Genomic DNA, 24551 nt, shown 5'->3' on the forward strand with positions numbered 1-24551 from the left:
ATTACAAGAGATTCCTTAATGATCCAAAGATAAATGGATCATAAAAGACAAACAACTTTCACATGAACCTAGATATAACTAACAAAAAGAACGTATCCACTTGAGGTGTTGTTTTTAATGTCTTGTGAACATGACCTCCCCAATCCCTTAGCCTTCCTCCAAAGTATAATTACTACTTTCTTTTTCAAAAACCAAAATGTACCTCCTCACATTTATTGACACTGAAATCAGAGGCCTGAGACCAGTGGCGGCAGCAGCAGCAGCAGTAAGGGAGCGGCCTATAAAAGAGGCAGGAGTTGGAGATAAGGGAGCGCGGAGCATCAGGGAGAGAGGTTAAAAAAAGTGATGTCAGCACAAGGGAAGGAGCTGATTGGAGAGTAGCTGGTGAGTGTTTTGTTCTTTTTTGTCCAGATCAGGAACAAGTCTTAAGTTTACTTTGATAACTTTAGTTAGTAGTCTAATAAATAGAGGCATGGCAGGGTACCTCAGTCCCATCGAATGCACATCCTGTGCCATGTAGGAAGTCCAGGACACTTCTCCTGGACAGCAACATGTACAGGGAGTGTCGTCAGCCACAGGAGCTCAAGCTCCGGATTTCGGAGCTTGAGCAGCAGCTGGCGTCACTGCAGTGCATCCGCGAGGCTGAGAGCTACGTGGATTGCACATTTTAAGGACGTGCTCACCCCGCAGCTAAACAGTGTACAGGCAGAGAGGGAATGGGTGACCACCAGACAAGGAGGACCAGGCAGGTAGTGCAGGATTTCCCTGAGTGCATCTCACTCTCCAACTGGAACTGGTGAGGGCAGTGGTTCCTCAGGGGAGTACAGCCAGAGCCAAGTCCACAGCACCATGGGAGGCTCAGCTGTACAGGGGCGGGGGAGGAGGTGGTTAGAAAAGCAATAGGTGATAGGGGATTCAACAGTTAGGGGAGCAGACAGGCGTATCTGTGCCACAGATGTGATTACAGGATGGTATGTTGCCTCCCTCATGCCAGGGTCAAGGATGTCACTGAGTGGCTGCAGAACATTCAGGGGGGTGAACAGCCAGAGGTCATAGTCCACATCGGTACCAATGACATAAGTAGAAAGAGATAGGAGATCCTGCAGGTCGATTTTAGGGAGCCAGATTAATAAGCAGGACCTCAAAAGGTAGCACTCTCTGGATTACTCCCGGTGCCACACGCTAGTGAGCATAGAAATAGAGAGGATAGTGCAGATGAATGCGTGGCTGGAGAGATGGTGCAGGAGGAAGGGCTTGAGGTTCCTGGGGCATTGGGACCGGTTCTGGGGGAGGTGGGACCTGTACAAGCCAGCCGGGTTGCACCTCAACAGAACTGGGACAAATATTGCAGCGGGGAGGTACGCGAGTGCTGTTGGAGAGGGTTTAAACTAGCTTGGCAGGGGGATGGGAACCTGAACGTAGATTCAGAAGGGAGCAAAGCAGAGCTGGAAATGGAAGGCAGAAAAGTAGTAAGCAAGTTTGGAAGGCAGAGGAAACAAAGGCTAGAAAATAGACGATAAAGGAGTGTGGCAGTGCTAAGGGGTATGTACTTCAATGCAAGGAGTCAAGTGAATAATGCAGATGAACTGAGGGCACAAATGGACAAGTGGAAGTATGATATCAAAGCTATTACTGAAACATGACGTAAAGAGGGGCAGGAATGCCAGCCCAACATTCCAGGTTACAGGGTTTTCAGATGAGAGAGAGGGGGGCGGTCGCAATATTGGTTAAAGAAACAATTACTGCTGTGAGGAGGTCACCCTATTATAGAAAGGATATTATTAAACTAGAAAGGGTGCAGAAAAGATTTACTAGGATGCTACCAGGACTTGATGGTTTGACTTATAGGGAGAGGTTGGATAGACAGACTTTTTTCCCTGGAGAGTAGGAGGTTTAGGGGTGATCTTATAGAAGTCCATAAAATAATGAGGGGCATAGATAAGGTAGACAGTCAAAATCTTTTCCCAAAGGTAGGGGAGTCTATAACGAGGGGGCATAGATTTAAGGTGAGAGGGGAGAGATACAAAAGGGTCCAGAGGGGCAATTTTTTCACTCAAAGGATGGTGAGTGTCTGGAACGCGCTGCCAGAGGCAGTAGTAGAGGCGGGTACAATTTTGACTTTTAAAAAGCATTTGGACAGTTACATGGGTAAGATGGGTATAGAGGGATATGGGCCAAGTGCGGGCAACTGGGACTAGCTTAGTGGTATAAACTGGGCGACATGGACAGTTGGGCCAAAGGGCCTGTTTCCATGTTGTAAACTTCTATGATTCTAGGAGGGATGATATGTTAGAAGGAACAACAAATGAGGCCATATGGGTTGAACTGAAGAATAAAAGGGGCAATCACACTGCTGGGAGTATACTACAAGCCCCCAAACAGTCAGAGGGAGATAGAACAGCAAAATTGTAGGCAAATTTCTGAGAAGTGCAAAAACAACAGGGCAGTAATAGTAAGGGATTTCAACTACTCTAATATTAACTGGGATAAGATCAGTATAGGGTGCTGAATTCTTAAAATGCATTCAGGAGAACTTAGTACTTAGAACCCAGTACATAGCAAGCCCAAGACAGAGGGCAGTTCTGGACTTAGTTTTAGGGAATGAAGCTGGGCAGGTGGAAGGGGTATCAGTCGGACAGCATTTTGGTGGTAGTGATCATAACTCAGTTAGATATAGCGTAGTTATGGAAAAGGACAAAGATAGAACAGGGATAAAAGTTCTCAATTGGGGAAAGGCCAATTTTTTCTTATTCGTTCATGGGATGTGGGAGTCACTGGCGAGGCCAGCATTTATTGCCCATCCCTAATTGCCCTTGAGAAGATGGTGGTGAGCCACCTTCTTGAACCGCTGCAGTCCATGTGGTGAAGGTGCTCCCACAGTGCTGTTAGGAAGGGAGTTCCAGGATTTTGACCCAGCAACGATGAAGGAACGGAGATATATTTCCAAGTCGGGATGGTGTGAGACTTGGAGGGGAACGTGCAGGTGGTGTTGTTCCCATGTACCTGCTGCTCTTGTCCTTCTAGGTGGTAGAGGTCGCGGGTTTGGGAGGTGCTGTCGAAGAAGCCTTGGTGAGTTGCTGCAGTGCATCCTGTGGATGGTACACACTGCAGCCATTGTGCGCCGGTGGCGAATGGAGTGAATGTTTAGGGTGGTGGATGGGGTGCCAATCAAGCAGGCTGCTTTGTCCTGGATGGTGTCGAGCTTCTTGAGTGTTGTTGGAGCTGCACTCGTCCAGGCAAGTGGGGAGTATACCATCACACTCCTGACTTGTGCCTTGTAGATGGTGGAAAGGCTTTGGGGAGTCAGGTGGTGAGTCACTTGCCGAAGAATACCTAGCCTCTGAACTGCTCTCGTAGCCACAGTATTTATATGGCTGGTCCAGTTAAGTTTCTGGTCAATGGTGACCCCCAGGATGTTGATGGTGGGGGATTCGGCGATGGTAATGCCGTTGAATGTCAAGGGGAGGTGGTTGGACTCTCTCTTGTTGGAGATGGTCATTGCCTGGCACGTCTCTGGTGCGAATGTTACTTGCCACTTATCAGCCCAAGTCTGGATGGTGTCCAGGTCTTGCTGCATGCGGGCTCGGACTGCTTCATTATTTGAGGGGTTGCGAATGGAACTGAACACTGTGTGCAATCAGCGAACATCCCCATTTCTGACCTCATGATGGAGAGAAGGTCATTGATGATGCAGCTGAAGATGGTTGGGCCTGGGACACTGCCCTGAGGAACTCCTGCAGCAATGTCCTGGGGCTTACATGATTGGCCTCCAACAACCACTAGCATCTTCCTTTGTGCTAGGTATAAGTCCAGCCACTGGAGAGTTTTCCCCGATTCCCATTGACTTCAATTTTACTTGAGCTCCTTGGTGCCACACTCGGTCAAACGCTGCCTTGATGTCAAGGGCAGTCACTCTCACCTCACCTCTGGAATTCAGCTCTTTTGTCCATGTTTGGACCAAGGCTGTAATGAGGTCTGGAGCCGTGTGGTCCTGGCGGAACCCAAACTGAGCATCGGTGAGCAGGTTGTTGGTGAGTAAGTGCCGCTTGATAGCACTGTCGACGACACCTTCCATCACTTTGCTGATGATTGAGAGTAGACTGATGGGGCGGTAATTGGCCAGATTGGATTTGTCCTGCTTTTTGTGGACAGGACATTCCTGTGCAATTTTCCACATTGTTGAGTAGATGCCAATGTTGTAACTGTACTGGAACAGCTTGGCTAGAGGCGCAGCTAGTTCTGGAGCACAAGTCTTCAGCACTACAGCCGGGATGTTGCAGGGGCCCATAGCCTTTGCTGTATCCAGTGCACTCAGCCATTTCTTGATATCACGTGGAGTGAATCGAATTGGCTGAAGACTGGCTTCTGTGATGGTGGGGATATCGGGAGGAGGCTGCGATGGATCATCCACTCGGCACTTCTGGCTGAAGATGGCTGCAAACATTTCAGCCCAAGCTGAGATGTGATTTCTCAAACGTGGATTGGAAACAGCTACTTGAAGGTAAATCAGTGTCAGAGCAGTGGGAGGCATTCAAGGAGGAGATAATGAAGGTTCACAGCAAATACATTACCACAAAGAAAAAGGGTGGGACTCCCAAATCTACAGCCCCCTGGATGTCAAGGAGCATACAGGGTAGGATAAGGCAAAAAAGGGGAAGCTTATGTCAGATACCAAGAGCTCAATTCTGCAGAGAGCCTAGAGTATAGAAAGTGCAGGGGTGAAATTCTATAGGAAATTAGGAAAGCAAAGAGAGGGCATGAAAAAATATTGGCAAATAAAATCAAGGAAAACCCAAAGATGTTTTATGAATACATAAAGAGCAAAAGGATAACTAAGGAAAGAGTAGGGCCTATTAGAGAGCAAACAGGTAACCTGTTTGTGGAGGCGGAAGACGTGGGTATGGTTTTTAATGAATACTTTACAACTGTCCTCACAAAAGAGAGCGGGATGATGCAGACATTGTAGTTGAGGAGGAGGAGTGTGAAATATTGGATGGGATAAACTTAGTGAGAGAGGAACTATTCAGGGGCTTAATATCTTTGAAAGTAGATAAATCGCCAGGTCCGGATGAAATGTATCCCAGGATGTTAAGAGAAGCAATGGAGGAAATAGCTCTAACCATCATTTTCCAATCCTCTGTGGCTACTGTGTGGTGCCACAGGACTGCTAAAGTTGTACCATTGTTTAAAAGGGGGGAAAGGGACAGATTGAGTAATTACAGGCCAGTCAGCCTAACTTTGGTGGTGGGCAAATTATTGGAAAAATTCTGAGCGACAGCATTAATCGTCATTTAGCAAGGCATGGATTAATCAAGCACAATCAGCAGGATTTAAGGGAAGGTCGTGTCTTGCTAACCTGACTGAATTTTTTGAGGAGGTAACAAGGAGGGTCGATGAGGGTAGTGCGTTTGATGTAGTCTACGTGGACTTTAGCAAGGCTTTTGACAAGGTCCCACATAGTAGACTGGTCAGAAAAGTAAAAGCCCATGGATCCAAGGGAAAATGGCAAGTTGGACCACAATTGGCTCAGTGGCAGGAAGCAGAGGGTAATGGTCGACGAGTGTTTTTGTGACTGGAAGGCTGTTTCCAGTGGGGTTGTGCAGTGATCAGTACTAGGTCCATTGCTTTTTATAGCATATATATCAATGATTTAGACTTAAATGCAGAGGGCATGATTAAGAAGTTTGCAGATGATATAAAAGTTGGCTGTGTGGTTGATAGTGAGGAAGAAAGCTGTAGACTGCAGGAGGATATCAATGGACTGGTCAGGTGGGCAGAAAAGTGGCAAATGGAATTCAATCCGGAGAAGTGTGAGGTAATGCATTTGGGGAGGTCAAAAAAGGCAAGGGAATACACAATAAATGGTAGGATACTGAGAAGTGTAGAGGAACAGGGGGACCTTGTCCACAGATCCTTGAAGGCAGCAGGACAGGTGGATAAGGCAGGTAAGGCAGCATATGGGATACTTTCCTTTATTAGCTGAGCACAGACTAAGAGCAGGGAGGTTATGTTAGAACTGTATAACATAAGAACATAAGAAATAGAAGCAGGAGTAGGCCATTTGGCCCCTCGAGCCTGTTCTGCCACTCAATGAGATCATGGCTGATCTTAGACCTCAACTCCACTTTTCCGCCCAATCCCCATAGCCCTCGATTCCCCGAGAGTCCAAAAATCGTTATCTCAGCCTTGAATATACTCAACAACTCAGCATCCACAGCCCTCTGGGGTAGAGAATTCCAAAGACTCACAACCCTGAGTGAAGAAATTCCTCCTCATCTCAGTCCTAAATGGCTAACCCCTTATCCTGCACGTGTGCCCACTAGTTCTAGACTCTCCAGCCAGGGGAAACAACCTCTCAGCATCTACCATGTCAAGCCCTCTCAGAATCTTATATGTTTCAATGAGATCACCTCTCATTCTTCTAAACTCCAAAGACCATAGGCCCATTCTACTGAATCTCTCCTCATAAGTCAACCCTCTCATCCCAGGAATCAATCTATTGAAGCTTGGTTGCACCGCCTCCAAGGCACGTACACCCTTCCTTCGGAAGGACGACCAAAACTGTACACAGTACTCTAGGTGAGGTCTCACCAAAGCCCTGTACAATTGTAGCAAGTCTTCCTTAATCTTGTACTCTAACCCTCTTGCAATAAAGGCCAACATGCCATTTGCCTTCCTAATTGCTTGCTGCACCTGCATGCTAACTTTTTGTGTTTCTTGTATGTGGATACCCAAATCTCCCTGAACATCAACATTTAATTAGTTTCTCATTTTAAAAATTCAGTTTTTCTATTCTTCCTGCCAAAGTGAAAAACTTCACATTTCCCCACATTATACTCCATCTGATATCTTCTTGTCCACTCGCTTGACCTGTCTATGTCTCTTTGCAGACTCTTTGTCCTCCTCACGGCTTACTTTCCCACCTAGCTTTGTATTGTCAGCAAATTTGGATATGTTACACTCAATCCCTTCATCCAAGTCATTAATATAGATTGTAAATAGCTGAGGCCCAAGCACCGATCCTTGCGGCACCGCATCAGTTGCAGCCTGCCGACCTGAAAATGACCCGTTTATCCCTATTCTGTTTTCTGTCCGTTAACCAATCCTCTATTCATGCTAATATAATACCCCAACCCCATGAGCCCTTATCTTGCAAAACAACTTTTGTGGCACCTTATCGAATGCCTTTTGAAAATACAAATATACTATATCCACTGGTTTCCCTTTATCTACCCTGTTAGATAAAAAACTAATAAATTTGTCAAGCACAATTTCCCTTTCATAAAACCATGTTGACTCTGCCTAAACATATTATGATTTTCTAAGTGCCCTGTTACCACTTACTTAATTATGGAATCCAGCATTTTTCCGACGACTGATATCAGGCTAACTGGTCTGTCGTTCCCTGTTTTCTCTCTCACCCCTTTCTTGAACAGCAGTGTTACATTTGCTACCTTCCAATCCGCTGGGACCGTTCCAGAACCTAGGGAATTTTGGAAGATCACAACCAATGCATCCACTATCTCTGCAGCCACCTCTAAGAGCCCGAGGATGTCGGCCATCAGGTCCAGAGGATATAAAACACTAGTTAGGCCACAGCTAGAGTGCTGCGTACAGTTCTGGTCATCACATTGCAGGAAAAATGTGATTGCATTAGAGAGGGTACAGAGGAGATTTACGAGGATGTTGCCAGGACTGGAGAATTTTAGTTATGAGGAAACGTTACCTAGGCTGGAGTTATTTTCTTTGGAACAGAGGAGGTTGAGGGGAGATTTAATTAGGTGTATAAAATTATGAGGGGCCTAGATAGAGTGGATAGGAAGGACCTGTTTCCCTTAGCAGAGAGGTCAATAACCAGGAGACATAGATTTGAAGTAATTGGTTTAGAGGGGAACTGAGGAGAAATTTTTTTCACCCAGAGGTTGGTAGGGGTCACTCACTGCCTGAAAGGGTGGTAGAGGCAGAAACCCTCACCACATTTAAAAAGTACTTGGATATGCACTTGAAGTGCCGCAACCTACAAGGCTACGGACGAAGAGCTGGAAAGTGGGATTACGCTGGATGGCTCTTTTTCAGCCGGCACAAACACAATGGGCCGAATGGCCTCCTTCTGTCCCGTAAATTTCTATGAATTCCATCTGCGACTACATTGCCCATTTCACCAGCTTATTAAAATCCCCTTTCAGCTTCCTTTGGCCCTCAGAATTATTTACCATGCCCCCTATTTTATGAGCGCCTGCAAATTTGAACACTACTCCCTCTAGTCCCATATCCAAATATTTAAGCAACAGTGAGCAAAAGCGATGCCAGAACCCATCAGTTTGGACCACCCCTACCGACTTCCAATCATGATGAGAAACTGCCCTTAGCATGTAGTCTCTGGATTAAAAACTAGTTAGAAGGGAGGAAACAATGTGCTGCTCTTCCCCTAATTCCCTACCCATTAATCTTCTCCCAATTGTCTCCCATGTGGTACCTTGTCTCCTGTGTGATACACCACATCCACTGTATTTCCCCCATCCACCATATCTGACATTTCCTCAAAAGAACTCTATGAAGCATGACCTTCCTTTCTGAAATAAAAACAGAAAATGCTGGAACCAGTCAGCATGTCAGGCAGCATCTATGGAGAGAGAAACAGAGTTAACGTTTCAGGTCGATGACATTTCATCAGAACTGGAAGAAGTTAGAGATTTAACTGTTTTTAAGGTTAACCTGAAATGTTAACTCGGTTTCTCGCTCCACAGATGCTGCCTGACATGCTGACTGGTTCCAGCATTTTCTGTTTTTATTTCAGATTTCCAGCATCCACAGTATTTTTCTTTTACCTTTCTTTCTGAATTCTGTGTTGGCTGCTTGTAATTATTTTCTATTCTACTAGATATTTAGTAATTTCATCTTTAAAGATTCCAAAATTTTCTCTACCACACATTTAACATTAACTGGTCTCGAAATACCCAGGTAAGCTGTGACTTCCCCGATCCAAGGGATCAAGTTTGGGTACAGCTGATATGCACATCAATTTCTGCTGCTGGAACCCTACAGTAGAGTTTTCCTTAGGCTAAATTTTGGTAGGACAGTTCTTTTTCTTAAACTAGCTATAAGATGTGATCTTCTACAGCTAGCAGGCATCACCACAGAATCTTTTCAGTTGGCATGAGTATGGAGTGACAGACCTTGTACATTGCATTTAAGCAATGAACTTGTTTTTAACCATAATCATTTCTGTTGCAAACTGGAGCTTTATAGGACTTCTCATTTCTTACAAGTAGATTTGATTATGTCACTGGGTGCCCTTTCATGTCAAAGAATACTTTGTGGCATTCAAGATTGAAGTCTCATTGATCTCTCCCTTTCACTCATCATTCACTCTCATGACAAAGAAATTTCATGTAATTCCAGTGGATCAAATAAATACAAGCTAAGTAAGTACCAACATTTTAGTTACATGGAGATAATGACAGAAGTGTGGCCCTTTTTTAACCACTTCATAAGAAAAATCATTACACCATTTTAATACAAAGTTTAAAAAGTCTGATTGATCTTACCCAAGCTGTGATTGACCGGTGACAAGGTACTTGGTGACATTTCGGCAGGAGACCCTAAAATGAAGGAATTTAGTGACTTCTTTATAATAAAAAATTTGCACAAAACTCACATATACAACTGAAGAGTTCCTTCACTATTCATTATATTTTCCTCAGCTCATACTTCAAGCTTGACTTTTGTATTCATTATGAAGTTAGCAAAAGACACTCACTCTAACCTTGTAACAAATTCAATTTTGTATAGTCATAGGCTTTCTATAGTCACTTTCCAGCAGTACAACTTCTCGCATTTATTCTGAAGTTAGCCAAAATCTGCATCATTTCAACATCAGAAGAAACTAATCAAGCTTCCTGGCACCCAATGAGAGTTTGTCTGAGAAATAATGAAGTTATCAAACATTGTCTCCTCATTTCCATTTTATTTTAAGTAAATTTGCAGAAAAACATCGTAATCTACAGTTTCCTTCTAAATGCAAAAATCTGCTCAGTCTCAATACTTCCTTAATAAATAAAAGTAAACCGATCAAAAGCTGCATGATTTACTGTAAATTCACCCATATACAGTATGCGCAGCAAAAAAAGCTCACCTGTATCCATACTTTGGTTCATCTGTTGATCACTCGTCTCCCCATCTTCACTGATGTAACCAGGTGGTGGTGTTTCTATTACAATAAGAGAGATGTCATCCTAGCCATAAAGCCCAGTTATTGAAGTGATCAGATACCACCTTAAACTGTATCCAGTAATAGGATTAATGTACTACATTATTTTCACCAGTACTTCTGATGTCTATCTTAACTTGTTTTGTATTATCAAACTGGATTAAAACAGCAGTTTCTTTGCATACTGATTCACTGCAGATTCAGAGGAATGTTTTAGATGTCACATGTAGCAATGTACATTAGGTCCACAAGTTAAGTCCACAGAGAAAGCTGGACTAGAACATGTGCAACTACCTTCAGAAACAAGCTTTGAAGTTTTGTTCCCATATTTTGTTCCCGAAAAGGAAATTTTTCTGTAACATAAGACTCTGACAGCTCCAGAGACGTGTTGGACACACATCACAAAATTTAGAAGCAGAGTTCTACAGCTGACAATGTTTGATTTGTGGTTTCATTTTTGAAGTAGTGCAAGAATTTAAAAGTATGGTCCATTCCCTCTAATATAATGTGCACAACTACATGATCATAACCTCTGTCTAACCCAATTGAAAAACCAGATGATTTAAACAGGTTAAACCGACAAAATGCAAAAACAAATTCCTTCCAAATATTCTGACACACTAAACAGTTTAAAAACTGATCACCTTTACCTAAATTTATCTTTCTAACTTTTTTAATTCAATTCAACACTTTTTTTCAAAAAGAGCTGAAAATTAGCACGAAATCTATAGAAGTTTATTCCATGTCAAGCACTCAAGGAAAAAAAAAAATCACACAAATCTAGCTTTGCATGATCTTGAAACTAGTTTGAGTCACAATTGAAGTTAAAACATCTTCTTGCATCTATATAATTCATTCCTTTCATCATTTTGAAGACTTAAATTGTCATGTCTTCTTTTCACCAGTGAAAACAAATTCAATTTTTTTAGTCTAACCATATAATTTAGAGCTTTAAGTCCCAAAATCATGCAAGTCATATTTTTCTGCATCCCTTCCAATGCAGTCACATCTTTTTGAAGATAAAGTAACCAAAACTGGGCTCAGTACTCAAAATGTGCTTCACCAAGAGTTGAAGTAACCAACTATGATTTGTAATTGAATGCCTTTGAAGTGCATTGTAGGACCAGAATTGTCTCAAGAGTCACACTCAAATATTTTCTCCCACTCGCGTCAATGGAAACCCCTCCATTCTGTACATACAATCTTCATTTCCTACCAAGATGTATTATCTTACATTTCTCCCCAATTACCACTTCTTGGGTCATCAACATAATTTCTCCACTTTAATATTTTCCATCTTCTCTCTAGTAGAGACCTAACCACATCGTTTGGTATTCAGAGTAAATTTTATAATGTTACTACTGGTTATGGACAGTCTTAAAAAAAAGAGCAATGAAAGCACAACCCTGTTAAACTCCACTAGTCACTGCACCCCAAACACACTAAACTGAATTCACCTGCTTTCTATTGCTTAAAATCAATTTTTTTTATTATTCGTTCATGGGATGTGGGCGTCGCTGGTACGGCCGGCATTTATTGCCCATCCCTAATTGCCCTTGAGAAGGTGGTGGTGAGCCGCCCTCTTGAACCGCTGCAGTCCGTGTGGTGAAGGTTCTCCCACAGTGCTGTTAGGAAGGGAGTTCCAGGATTTTGACCCAGCAACGATGAAGGAACAGCGATATATTTCTAAGTCGGGATGGTGTGTGACTTGGAGGGGAATGTGCAGGTGGTGTTGTTCCCATGTGCCTGTTGCCCTTGTCCTTCGAGGTGGTAGAGGTCGTGGGTTTGGGAAGTGCTGTCGAAGAAGCCGTGGCGAGTTCCTGCAGTGCATCCTGTGGATGGTACACACTGCAGCCACTGTGCACCGGTGGTGAAGGGAGTGAATGTTTAGGGTGGTGGATGGGTTGCCAATCAAGCGGGCTGCTTTCTCTTGGATGGTGTCGAGCTTCTTGAGTGTTGTTGGAGCACAGGATGCACTGCAGGAACTTGCCAAGGCTTCTTCAACAGCACCTCCCAAACCCACGACCTCTACCACCTAGAAGGACAAGGGCAGCAGGCACATGGGAACAACACCACCAGGCAAGTGGAGAATATTCCATCACACTCCTGACTTGTGCCTTGTAGATAGTGGAAAGGTTTTGGGGAGTCAGGAGGTGAGTCACTCGCCGAAGAACACCCAGCCTCTGATCTGCTCTTGTAGCCACAGTATTTATATGGCTGGTCCAGTTAAGTTTCTGGTCAATGGTGACCCCCAGGATGTTGATGGTGGGGGATTCCACGATGGTAATGCCTTTGAATGTTAAGGGGAGGTGGTTAGACACTCTCTTGTTGGAGATGGTCATTGCCTGGCACTTGTCTGTCGCGAATGTTACTTGCCACTTATCAGCCCAAGCCTGGATGTTGTCCGGGTCTCGCTGCATGCGGGCTCGGACTACTTCATTATTTGAGGGGTTGCGAATGGAACTGAACACTGTGTGCAATCATCAGCGAACATCCCCAGTTCTGACCTTATGATGGAGGGAAGGTCATTGATGAAGCAGCTGAAGATGGTTGGGACAAGGACTCTGCCTTGAGGAACTCCTGCAGCAATGTCCTGGGGCTTACATGATTGGCCTCCAACATCCTCTACCATCTTCCTTTGTGCTAGGTATGACTCCAGCCACTGGAGAGTTTTCCCCCTGGTTCCCATTGACTTCAATTTTACTTGGGCTCCTTGGTGCCACACTCGGTCAAATGCTGCCTTGATGTCAAGGGCAATCGCTCTCACCTCACCTCTGGAATTCAGCTCTTTTGTCCATGTTTGGACCAAGGCTGTAATGAGGTCTGGAGCTGAGTGGTCCTGGCGGAACCCAAACTGAGCATCGGTGAGCAGGTTATTGGTGAGTAAGTGCCGCTTGATAGCACTGTCGACGACACCTTCCATCACTTTGCTAATGATTGAGAGTAGACTGATGGGCGGTAATTGGCCGGATTGGATTTGTCCTGCTTTTTGTGGACAGGACATACCTGTGCAATTTTCCACATTGTTGAGTAGATGCCAGTGTTGTAACTGTACTGGTACAGCTTGACTAGAGGCGCAGCTTGTTCTGGAGCACAAGTCTTCCGCACTACAGCCAGGATGTTGTCTGGGCCCATAGCCTTTGCTGTATCCAGTGCACTCAGCCGTTTCTTGTTATCACGTGGAGTGAATCGAATTGGCTGAAGACTGGCTTCTGTGATGGTGGGGATATCGGGAGGAGGCCGAGATGGATCATCCACTTGGCACTTCTGGCTGAAGATGGTTGCAAACGCTTCAGCCTTGTCTTTTGCACTCACGTGCTGGACTCCACCATCATTGAGGATGGGGATGTTTACAGAGGCTCCTCCTCCCGTTAGTTGTTTAATTGTCCACCACCATTCACGACTGGATGTGGCAGGACTGCAGAGCTTTGATCTGATCCGTTGGTTGTGGAATCGCTAAGCTCTGTCTATAGTATGTTGCTTCCGCTGTTTAGCATGCATGTAGTCGAGTTGGAGCTTCACCAGGTTGGCACCTCATTTTTAGGTACGCCTGGTGCTGCTCCTGGCATGCTCTTCTACACTCCTCATTGAACCAGGGTTGATCCCCAGGCTTGTTGGTAATGGTAGAGTGAGGAATATGCCGGGCCATGAGGTTACAGATTGTGCTGGAATGCAAATCTGCTGCAGCTGATGGCCCACAATGCCTCATGGATGCCCAGTTTTGAGCTGCTAGATCTGTTCTGAATCTATCCCATTTAGCACGGTGATAGTGCCACACAACACGTTGGATGGTGTCCTCCGTGTGAAGACGGGACTTCATCTCCACGAGGACTGTGCGGTGGTCACTCCTACCAATATTGTCACAGACAGATGCATTTGCGACAGGTAGATTGATGAGGACGAGGTCAAGTAAGTTTTTCCTTCGTGTTGGTTCGCTCACCACCTGCCGCAGGCCCAATGTAGCAGCTATGTCCTTCAGGACTCGGCCAGCTCAGTCAGTAGTGGTGCTACCAAGCCACTCTTGGTGATGGACATTGAAGTCCCCCCTCCCAGAGCACATTCTGTGCCCTTGCTACCCTCAGTGCTTCCTCCAAGTGGTGTTCAACATGGAGGAGGACTGATTCATCAGCTGAGGGAGGGCGGTAGGTAGTAATCAGCAGAAGGTTTCCTTGCCCATGTTTGACCTCATGCCATGAGATTTCATGGGGTCCAGAGTCAATGTTGAGGACTCCCAGGGCCACTCCCTCCTGACTGTATATCACTGTACTGCCACCTCTGGTGGGTCTGTCCTGCTGGTGGGACAGGACATACCCAGGGATGGTGATGGAAGAATCTGGGACGTTGGCTGAAAGGTATGATTCTTTGAGCATGGCTATGTCAGGCTGTTGCTTGACTGGTCTGTGGGACAGCTCTCCCAATTTTGGCACAAGTCCCCAGATGTTAGTGAGGAGGACTTTGCAGGGTCGACTGGGCTCGGTTTGCCTTTGTCGCATCCAGTGCCTAGTGGTCCGATGCCGGGTGGTCCGTCCGGTTTTATTCTTATTGTGACTTTTTTTTTTTAAACGAGATTTTACAACTGAGTGGCTTGCTAGGCCGCTTCAGAGGGCAATAAAGAATCAACCACATTGCTGTGGGTCTGGAGTCACATTTAGGCCAGACCGGGTAAGGACGGCAGGTTTCCTTCCCTAAAGGACATCTAACTATTTCAATCGTAATAACATTCACTTTTATATTTAAAAAAAGACAAATGCAAAACCTATCTCATGCTTTTTGAAAATTCAAGTATATTATGTCCACTGGATTGCTCTCAACCATCAACTTTGTCACCCTTTCAAAGAATTCCAGTACAGTCGAGAAGGAAGACCTGTTCCTTCTAAAGTCATATTGACTTCCCCTCATGACTTAAAACACACTATGGACAAACCAATATAATTTCATAAAATAGAACAGAATTTAGAAATAATGTTATGAGCAATTGGAGTTCCCTGATGTAATAGTGCTAGCTTTCATTTATGCTGTACAATTTTTTTTTCCCTTTATGCTCAAACAAGATTGATAAAAACATAAACCAATTAATTACACTGCTGTTACAGGAGTTTGTTTCAAAATTAATACCTGGGATATAGTTGCTCTGTGGCTCAATTCCAGCTGGGAAATTAGTGTTTTCAGGAATGGAATGAGTGTAGTCATCAAGTGGGGGCAACTCTGCTGGAATTTCTGTGTGTCGTGGCACCAATACAGGAGGCAAAACTGAAATTAAAAGTACAAAACATTAATTATATTGAAACACTGTAGACTATTCTGGGGCTTAAACTTTCTTTTCAATTATGCATGTCATCACAGCTATACCATAATGTAGTATAACAAACAATATTTCCATCCTTCACATTTATACCAATGATATAAAAACAATTCAGTGGAAAGGTCGACAAGCATCTGAAACAAAAAGGGGATACCAAAACAATCGGCCCAAGGCTTTTATTTTCTTTCAGGGGATAGAGAAATCTCCCCAAGTCCCAAAAGGATAATATCAAACTCACTTTTTAATATGGAAATGAAAATGAAAGTCCTCCCTAACTCACAGGGGGACCAATTTACATACTAAAAACCTTTAGCCACAAATTCCTGCAACTCAGGACTAACTGGACCCTTATCCACTCCTTTGAACCTCTTGGGAGTTGAAGTGGCCTTAGAAACCAACTCCAAATGGTCCAATGTATGCATGGAAGGCATACCAGAGTCTGATCTTCCAGGTGTAAAAGCATATAATCAAATGGAGTTGATACTTCAATTCCATGCACTGGACCTTCAAAAGCAAATAATACCGATTCCTACTCTTCACCAGCCGATCAAAATTCCAAAGACACCACAATCCCATTATTTTTCTTTGTTCAAATACCTACAAAAAAATAAGCACTTCATTTTCAGCGGGTCTGAGTAAGAGCTTGCCTCTCTGAATGCCTTCTTGCTCTCTTTATTAAGACACTCTTCCTCCAGTAACAAGACTCTGAAAAGTGAATCAGTCCCACAAGTCCTGACAGCGAGTGAAAAATTCAAGACTACTCTAGTCTGAAAGGCATCGAACTTAACAGGTGTCATTAGTACCAGAGGGTTACTTGCCTTCCTTGACTGATTCCTATGGCTTACATGACATTTGAGAATTACCTGAGAACATTATTAACCCCAGTGGGCTGGTGGCGAGAAGCTGCAAGAACCCAAGCATACGCTAAAGTTACATTTGAAGAGTTAACACTGGAGGCAATTAGCATGACTGTCTGCCAGTGAACTCATTTGCGCACTCAATGCAATATTTAAATTGGCTTCTGCATTTTATTGAATGCTCATGAAATAATGTTTTTCAACACCAATGCAAAAGCTTTGAAAATTCAAACATTGGAATGCCAACTACATCTTTAGGGGCACTTTTAATAGAATGCAGAGACTAATGGCCCAGGGACATCCAATGCGAGACTATCTTCAGCATCGCAGTAAATTCCCCTGTTGCCAACACAGAAGTACATGGAAAATGCAGAGCTACTCATCGCATTTTAGCCTTCACTTATTGTGTTGAGCTTGAGGACAGAAGCTGGTAAGGACAGAGAGTGAACATCTAGCGGAGTGAAATGCTAACAGAGTGAGGACTTTCAACTGAATTTGGAGAGTGTGGAAATTAGGTGCAGAAGGGGAAGGAGGTGCAATGTGATGTAAAGTGAGGGACTATAAACTAATCTATCAACTTTTAAAACTTAACATTAAAAAACACAAAATAAAGACTAAGTAATTACTAATTATTTCAAAATCAGACTAAATCCATATACTAAATATAGTAAATCCATATACTACATCAAGTAATTCTATTAGTCCTAGAAATAAACTACAGATAAATAAATAAATATGGCAGCTCAGGCTGTCTTTCAGGACTATAATATGTGGGAGTTTGTGGACAGCGAGGCTATCACGGATTGCTATATCTGCAGTAAATGTCGCTGGCTTGAGACACTCCGGCTCAGAGTCTTTGAGCTGCAGTGCGAGTTAGAGACCACTCCAGCACATAAGGGAGGAGGATGTTAAGTCAGCGAGGTAGTGGGAGCCTGTAAGAGGTAGAGAAGAAGGTCCTGCAGACATTGGTCCTATCCAACAGGTACAAGATACTTGGTACCTGTGAGGATAAAGGCTGCAGGGAGGATGCCCAGAATGCTAACCGTGGCACCGTAGAGCATGAGGCAGTCTAGGGGTTTGGCAAGGGGAGAGGCGGGGGAGAAAATCAGAATAGAAAGATTGTAGTCATAAGGGATTCTATAATCAGGGGGATAAGAGAGCGACCTCTGCAGTCCCAACCGAGAGTCTCGGAGGGTGTGTTGCCTACCTGCTAAGGACATCTCGGAGGAACTTGGAAAGGGAGGGGGAGGATCCAGCTGTCGTAGTCCATGTCAGCACCAATGACATAAGCAAGGATAAAGACAAGTTCCTGTTAAGGGAGTATCAGAAGCTAGGAATTAAATTAAAAAGCAGGATCTCAAGGTGCAATCTCAGGATTACTACCTGAGCCACGTGCTAATTGGCATTGGGATAGGCAGATCAAAAAGGTGAATGCGTGGCTGAAAGAGTGTGGTGGGAAGGAGGGGCTCCATTTCATGGACACTGGCACCAGTACTGGGACAGTGAGAAGCTGTACCACTGGGACGGGTTCCACCTGAACCAGGATGGGACCAGAGTCCTAGCGAAAAAGATAAATAGGGCAGTGGACGAGGCTTTAAACTAGCAAGATGGAGGGAGAGATCAGGTAGCAATAACAAAAGCCCAAAGATAACAGTAACAGGAGATGAGTATAAAGGTCAGACCTGGGTACGGAATAAAACATAACAAGCGATCATGGAGCAAATACAGTGATAAAACAGAAGTATAAAAGGACTGTTAAAAATAAACAGAATAACTATTAATGATGAATTAAACTGCTTACTCAGCATCCAAAATAAAATGGGGGAACTGGAGGCAATAAATCCATAGCAAGGAACCAGATGGAATAGGAGTAACTGAAACATGGCTACATAAAAGAACAGGACCGGCAACAGGTTATAACAAACAGAAAGGATAGGAAAGGAACGGTAGGGGAGTAGCTACACTAATTAGAGAAAATATAATGACAGTAGAAAAAAAGGGGCATAACTAACAGAAGGATAGAAACGGAATCCATATGTATTGAAATAAAAGATACGGGAGCGATCATGCTAATAGGGATATTCAACAGACCACCTAATAGTAGAAATGAGATGGAGGAAGAAATAGGTAAGCAAATATGTGAAATGAGTAAAGGACAAAGAAGAATAATCATGGGATATTTTAACTACTCCCAAATACACTGGCAAGAGGTAGCTAAAAGGGTACAGGGAATGGAGTTTTTAAACAAAGTGTGCAGGACTCCTTTCTTGCCCAGTATGTAAAAAGCCCAAGAGAGGAAGCACTGCTGGATCTACTAATGGGAAATGAACCAGAACGTATAAGCGAAGTAAGCATAGGGGAACATCTAGGCAATAGTGATCATAACATAATAAGGTTTAAGATAAAGATTGAGTAAGACGAAGACCAAAGTAATAAATTAGAAAAAAGCTGATTTTAAGGGGATGAGTATGGAACTAGGGAAAATAAACTGGAAAAATTTTCTGACAAACAAAGAAATGTTTCAATGTATGCATTTTTCCACACAAAGGTATTACATAGAATGTACAGCACAGAAACAGGCCATTTGGCCCAACTTGTCCATGCCAGTGTTTATGCTGCACACGAACCTCCTCCCACCCCTCTTCATCTAACTTATCAGCATAACCTTCTATTCCATTCTCCCTCAGGTGTTTATCTAGCTTCCTCTTAAATGCATCTACACTAGTCGCCTGAACTATTACTCGTGGTAGCGAGTTCCACATTCTCACCACACTCAGGGCAAAGAAGTTTCTCCTGAATTCTCTATTGGATTTATTATTGACTATCTTATATTGATGACCCTAGTTCTGGTCTCCCCCACAAGTGGAAACATCTTCTCTACGTATTCCCTATCAAACCCTTTCATAATATTAAAGACCTCGATCAAGTCAACCCTCAGTCTTCTCTTTTCTCAAGAAAAGGGCCCAAGCTTGTCCAAGCTTTCCCGATAGGTATAACCCTCTCAGTTCTGGTATCACCCTTGTAAATCTTTTTTGCATCTTCTCCAGTGTCTCTATATTCTTTTTATGCTATGGAGATCAGAACTGTGCACAGTGTAGCCGAACCAAGGTTCTATACAAATTTAACATAACGTCTCTGCCTTTCAATTCTATCCCTCTAGAAATGAACTCCAGTGCTTTGTTTGCTTTTTTAAAAAAATGGCATTATTAACCTACATCGCTACTTTTAGTGATTTTTGTGCCTGTACCCCAGATCCCTTTTCTCCTCTATCCCATTTAGACTCTTATTTTTCAAGCAGTATGTGGCTCCTTATTCTTCCTACCAAAATGCAACACCTCACACTTACCTGTACTGAAATTCATTTGCCAATTACTTGCCCATTCTGCAAGTTTATTAATGTCTTCTAGTATTTTGTCAGTCTTCCTCAGTATTAACTATATTCCCCCAATTTGGTGTCATTCGCAAATTTTGAAATTGTGCTTCCGATTCCAGAGTCCAAATTGTTTATGTAAATGGTGGCCAACAGTGGTCCCATAACTGAACCTTGTGGATCACCACTTCCCACTTTGGTATTATCCTGGGTGTTCACATTTTTAAAAAACTATTTTTAAAAACTTAATATTCCTTTAACATTTAAAATCACCTATGTGGGACTTCATGATCAGGGCTTAATACTTTGATACCTTTAGATATGTGAATGAACGAGATTAAAATTAATTTTCTAAATTTATTTGTATTGCCAAGCATTAGCTTTCACTCACCTGGTGTCTCCACCCTTTGATAGTGGTAAGGGTTAACACACACTTCATCCTTCTTAAGATTGAAAGCGTATTCACAAGTTTCAATGGCTCGAAGCTCATGGTGACTGTGAAGATCAGGCCAGCGCCACAAGCGACAGTAAATAACATGGGGCAATCCTTTGCGATGTGAAACCTGCAGCCGGCCATCAAGTGATCTGCACACAAAGGAGAGATAAGATCATATGGCTATCAAATTACAAGTTTTAACGTTACATATTTATTACTGAAACAAACCAAAACATTTAACATATAATTTACTGAAGAAAATGATTAAAGTTCAAAATTAAATAACTGACCTCTTACTAGCACCTGGTGGATCACAATGTCTTGTGGTTAGGTGGAGGGGGGTAAGAGGGGCAATTCAACTTCTCAATTTACAGTACTTTAGTGTAATCACAGAATATTCTCAGGACAGCCTGTGCTGTAAGGATATCAAAGGATAAGGCAATTTGTTTCAGATAGTACGAATATCTCCAGAAGGTAAAATGAACCTAGCTATCACAATACAAGTATTTAGACTAATTTTCTTGAAAACCTAGCCCTGTTTAAATTCTAAAGTTCATCTTTAGCTTTAGCTGACTACATATTTCTTCTTAGTATTTCATGTTTCCTAACAGCAGTCATGCTAGATCAGCAATTTGTAACCCAATTTACCATTAGGTTAATTGTAGCAATACTAATTTTACTGATGAGAACATAAACAGTTGTAAATTATTAAGTCAGATTTAGTTTATTTGAGACTCATTAACTCATACCTATGGATGTGGAAAAAATTCTGTGATTACTAATCATTTCCAATTATAAAAATACTTGATATACCTGGTTTTCTCGCATTTAAATAGTGTCAACCACATACCAATCATGAAATTCCTATTTTTCCCTACACATTAAAGACTTTTGAGGTGGCAAGACATTCAAGTTATAATCCAAACCAAAAGCACTATCCGATATTATAGCACTGCTGCCAGAATCAAGCCCTTACTCGCAGCAGTACTGGGACATATAGATGACACAAGAAGCAAATCAATAGAAATTCTTTGAAATCTAGGTTTGAAAAACTAGATTAGCTCTCAAATTTCATAAAATCTCACTTTACATCAACTCCTTCAATGGCCTAGTGGCAGCTTGGCTCAGTCAATACTACTCTCATCTCAAGTCACAACTTTATATGTTCAAGCTCCACACCAGGACTTCAGCACATAATCTAGACTGACAGTCCAGTGCGGTAATGAGTGTGCGCTGCATTACTGAAGGGGGTCATCCTCTCGATGAGATGTTAAACTAAGTGATTTCCTAGAGCACAGGCCACTATTTCTCTATCAACCAAGCGACCAAAAACAGATTAACTGTCATTGCTGTTTGCGGATTCTTGTGCATAAAAAAGCTGCCATGTTTTCCTACCTAACAGTCAATGCTGTTCAACGTAAAAGCAGCACCAAGGCATATGGACCAGAAAGCCCTCTGTTTGATTTCTGGTCTCGAATGAATCAGATCTCAGCAAGGGCAGCAATTGAGATTTTGTAATTAGACCTAGGGTTAGGCATGGAAAAATATCAGCTCGGGTTCTTGCTCCTGATTACCGGAAAGTACTCGTGTGGATATCAAGAGAGAACAGCATCAAGATCAGGCTCAGCTGCCCTCCACAGTCAAAAAGACTGCCAACACAATGTCTGGAATCAAACATGTAGGTAGATTGGCAACTTGAGCGAGGTACGAGAGAGCTACCAGCACTTGTAATATCATTACCCAGCAAGAGTTGCTGCCTTCAGTGGTGAAAATTTGGGGTTGGGAAGGGTCGTCATTGAAAAACTTTACCATAAATCATTAACATTTTAATTTTGTGCTCAGGGAGCAGGGAGGGAGAAAAAGGACAGAAAAGTAATCGTTTCAGTTCCCATCAAGAGGCTCATCCCAGCAAGGCAAATTCAAGCAGTTCAAACTGTTACAGAATATAGCTTTGGGTTTCAGTTACATTCACATGTGTAAACACCACTGAAAATCTCAGACCACATAGGGCTCACATTCTGCTTGCATTACTATAACTTGGCAATACAAAAGGATCCATTTTAAACCCATCAGTAGATAAAACCTCAAACTCAGCAAGGCTAAAGCCATTTTTATAAGCAGAGTTAGAAAGTATCTTTATTTTTCTTTATCCCTGGTTAAAACAGTTGATTTTAAATACAAATGCAGTGGAGGCCAAAGATAGCAGACTTCTTTGTGATGGCTAAATGCAGGATCATAGAAAAGGACTTGTTTTGTCTTGCTGGAGAGGGTTAAAGATAAAACAGTTTAAGCCATTACCAGTCAAATGTGCTTGCTCAGTAGTATCCAAGATGGCAGATTACAGGGCACACTGCTCTTTTTTGTTTAACATTTCAAAAGCAGTACTAGCCAACACTAGTCCACAATACTGCACCGTGCCAAAAGGACAGTTTACAACATGTGTTGTTGGCTTACAAGCTAGAAATTCCAGACATACCTCTAAGAGTGCAATGTTATTTTGTTCCTAACTATGTGTTACCACTCAAGCTACTAGTTTCAAATGCTTTTCTAACATTATTCACAGTGGAGTTTATTTTCAGTGATGTGAATCTGTTCACTTGCATTGCTGAGTTCGATGTGACAGCAAAAACCAAAAAAAACTAGCCAAGTGGTAACATGGGGAAAAAAACGGTTAAACTTAAATGTTCCAATGAGCATCAGGTCACAGAGAAGATGAAGGTCGGCTGTGTGAGAATTCTGAGTACTAGTGGATCACCCATTGCTCTCTGAGTCAGAGACTGTTTCCCCTGGATGGAGAGTCTACAACCAGGGGTCATAGTCTGAAGTTAAGAGGTTGGCCATTTAGGACCAAGACGAGGAAAGATTTCTTCACTCAGAGGGTTGCGAATCTTTGGAATTCTCTATCCCAGAAGGCTGTGGATGCTCAGTCGTTGAGTATATTCAAGATTGAGATAGATAGATTTTTGAACACTAAGGGAATCGAGGGATTATGCGGATAGGGCAGAAAGTGGAGTTGAGGTAGAAGATCAGCCGTGATCTGATTGAATGGCCGAGCAGGCTCGAGGGGCCATATGGCCTACTCCTGCTCTTATGCACTATTGTAAAAACAGGAACAGTTTTAAATCAGAAAATATATAGCAACAAGTACAAGCTGGAGTTAGATATTTAGTAGTATTGGGATGGGGAGATGGGATTTAGCTGCACTGGAAGCAGCCCTGCATTTTCGTACAGCTCTAGGCTTTGGTAGTGCTGGGGGATGGTCACGGGCTTTGGCTGCACTGTTGTGGGACTGCTGGGGTTTGGCAGCAAATAGGGGGATCCTCTGTTTTAACATCACTGTGGAGGAAGAAACCAGAGATTTGGCAGAACTGGGGTTTTGGCTCAACGGTAGATTGCTGATGTGTCAGCAGTGAGGGAAGAGCATAAGTCTGGCAGCACTTGGGTGGAGGGAAGAGGAAGGAGAGAAAGGTTTTGGCACCCCATGTCTGGCAGAGCTTCTTTGTAGCTTTCTCAGAGGTATCTGCAAACATTAAATTTTATGTAGTCTGACTGGTTACTTGAAGAAGATGCTGCCAAAGTCACAGAAAAAAGAAAAAGAAGTAGTAGTTGAGATACTAGATGGGCTAAAAATTGATAAAGGAGGTACTAGAAAGGTCAGCTAAAGTAGAGAAGTCACCCAATCCGGATGGGATGCATCCTAGGTTGCTGAGGGAAGTACGGGTGGAAATTGCAGAGCTGCTGGCCATAATCTTCCAATCCTCCTTAGATATGGGGGTGGTGCCAGAGGACTGGAGAATTGCAAATGTTATATACTTGTTCAAAAAAGGATGTACGGAAAAACCCAGCAACTACAGGCCAGTCAGTTTAACCTCGGTGGTAGGGCAGCTTTTAGAAACGATAATCCAGGACAAAATTAATACTCACATGGACAAGTGTGGATTAATAAAGGAAAGCCAGCATGGATTTGTTAAAGGTAAATTGTGTTTAACTAAACTGATTGAGTTTTTTGATGAGGGAACAGAAGGTTGATGAGGGCAATGCAGTTGATGTTGTGTATATGGATTTTCAAAAAGCGTTTGATAAAGTGCCACATAATAGGCTTGTCGGCAAAGTTGAAGCCCATGGAATAAAAGGGGCAGTGGCAGTGTGGATACAAAATTGGCTAAGTGACAGGAAACAGAGTGTAGCTGTGAACAGTTGTTTTTCAGACTAGAGGAAGGTGTAATGGTGTTCCCCAGGGGTCAGTATTAGGACCACTGCTTTTCTTGATATGTATTGATGACTTGGACTTGGGTGTGCAGGGCACAATTTCAAAATTTACAGATGACACAAAACAGTGAGGATGGTAAGAGACTTCAAAAGGACAGACAGATTGG

At 43.0% G+C, this 24551-nt stretch overlaps 1 protein-coding gene across 2 annotated transcripts in view; it reads right to left on the reverse strand.

Moving 5' to 3' along the window:
* smad2 (SMAD family member 2) overlaps positions 1-24551 on the reverse strand; it is a 157011-nt gene that overhangs the window by 53550 nt on the left and 78910 nt on the right. For both annotated transcript variants that reach the window (XM_067983328.1, XM_067983319.1), the window contains 4 exons: positions 20131-20324; positions 15326-15460; positions 10136-10210; positions 9549-9602 (listed from right to left, as the gene is read on the reverse strand). In XM_067983328.1, coding sequence (XP_067839429.1) covers positions 9549-9602; positions 10136-10210; positions 15326-15460; positions 20131-20324 — 458 coding nt within the window. The remainder of the gene's footprint in view (positions 1-9548; positions 9603-10135; positions 10211-15325; positions 15461-20130; positions 20325-24551) is intronic.

The sequence above is a fragment of the Heptranchias perlo genome, chromosome 1 (assembly GCF_035084215.1).
Source record: "Heptranchias perlo isolate sHepPer1 chromosome 1, sHepPer1.hap1, whole genome shotgun sequence".
Lineage (NCBI taxonomy): Eukaryota > Metazoa > Chordata > Chondrichthyes > Hexanchiformes > Hexanchidae > Heptranchias > Heptranchias perlo.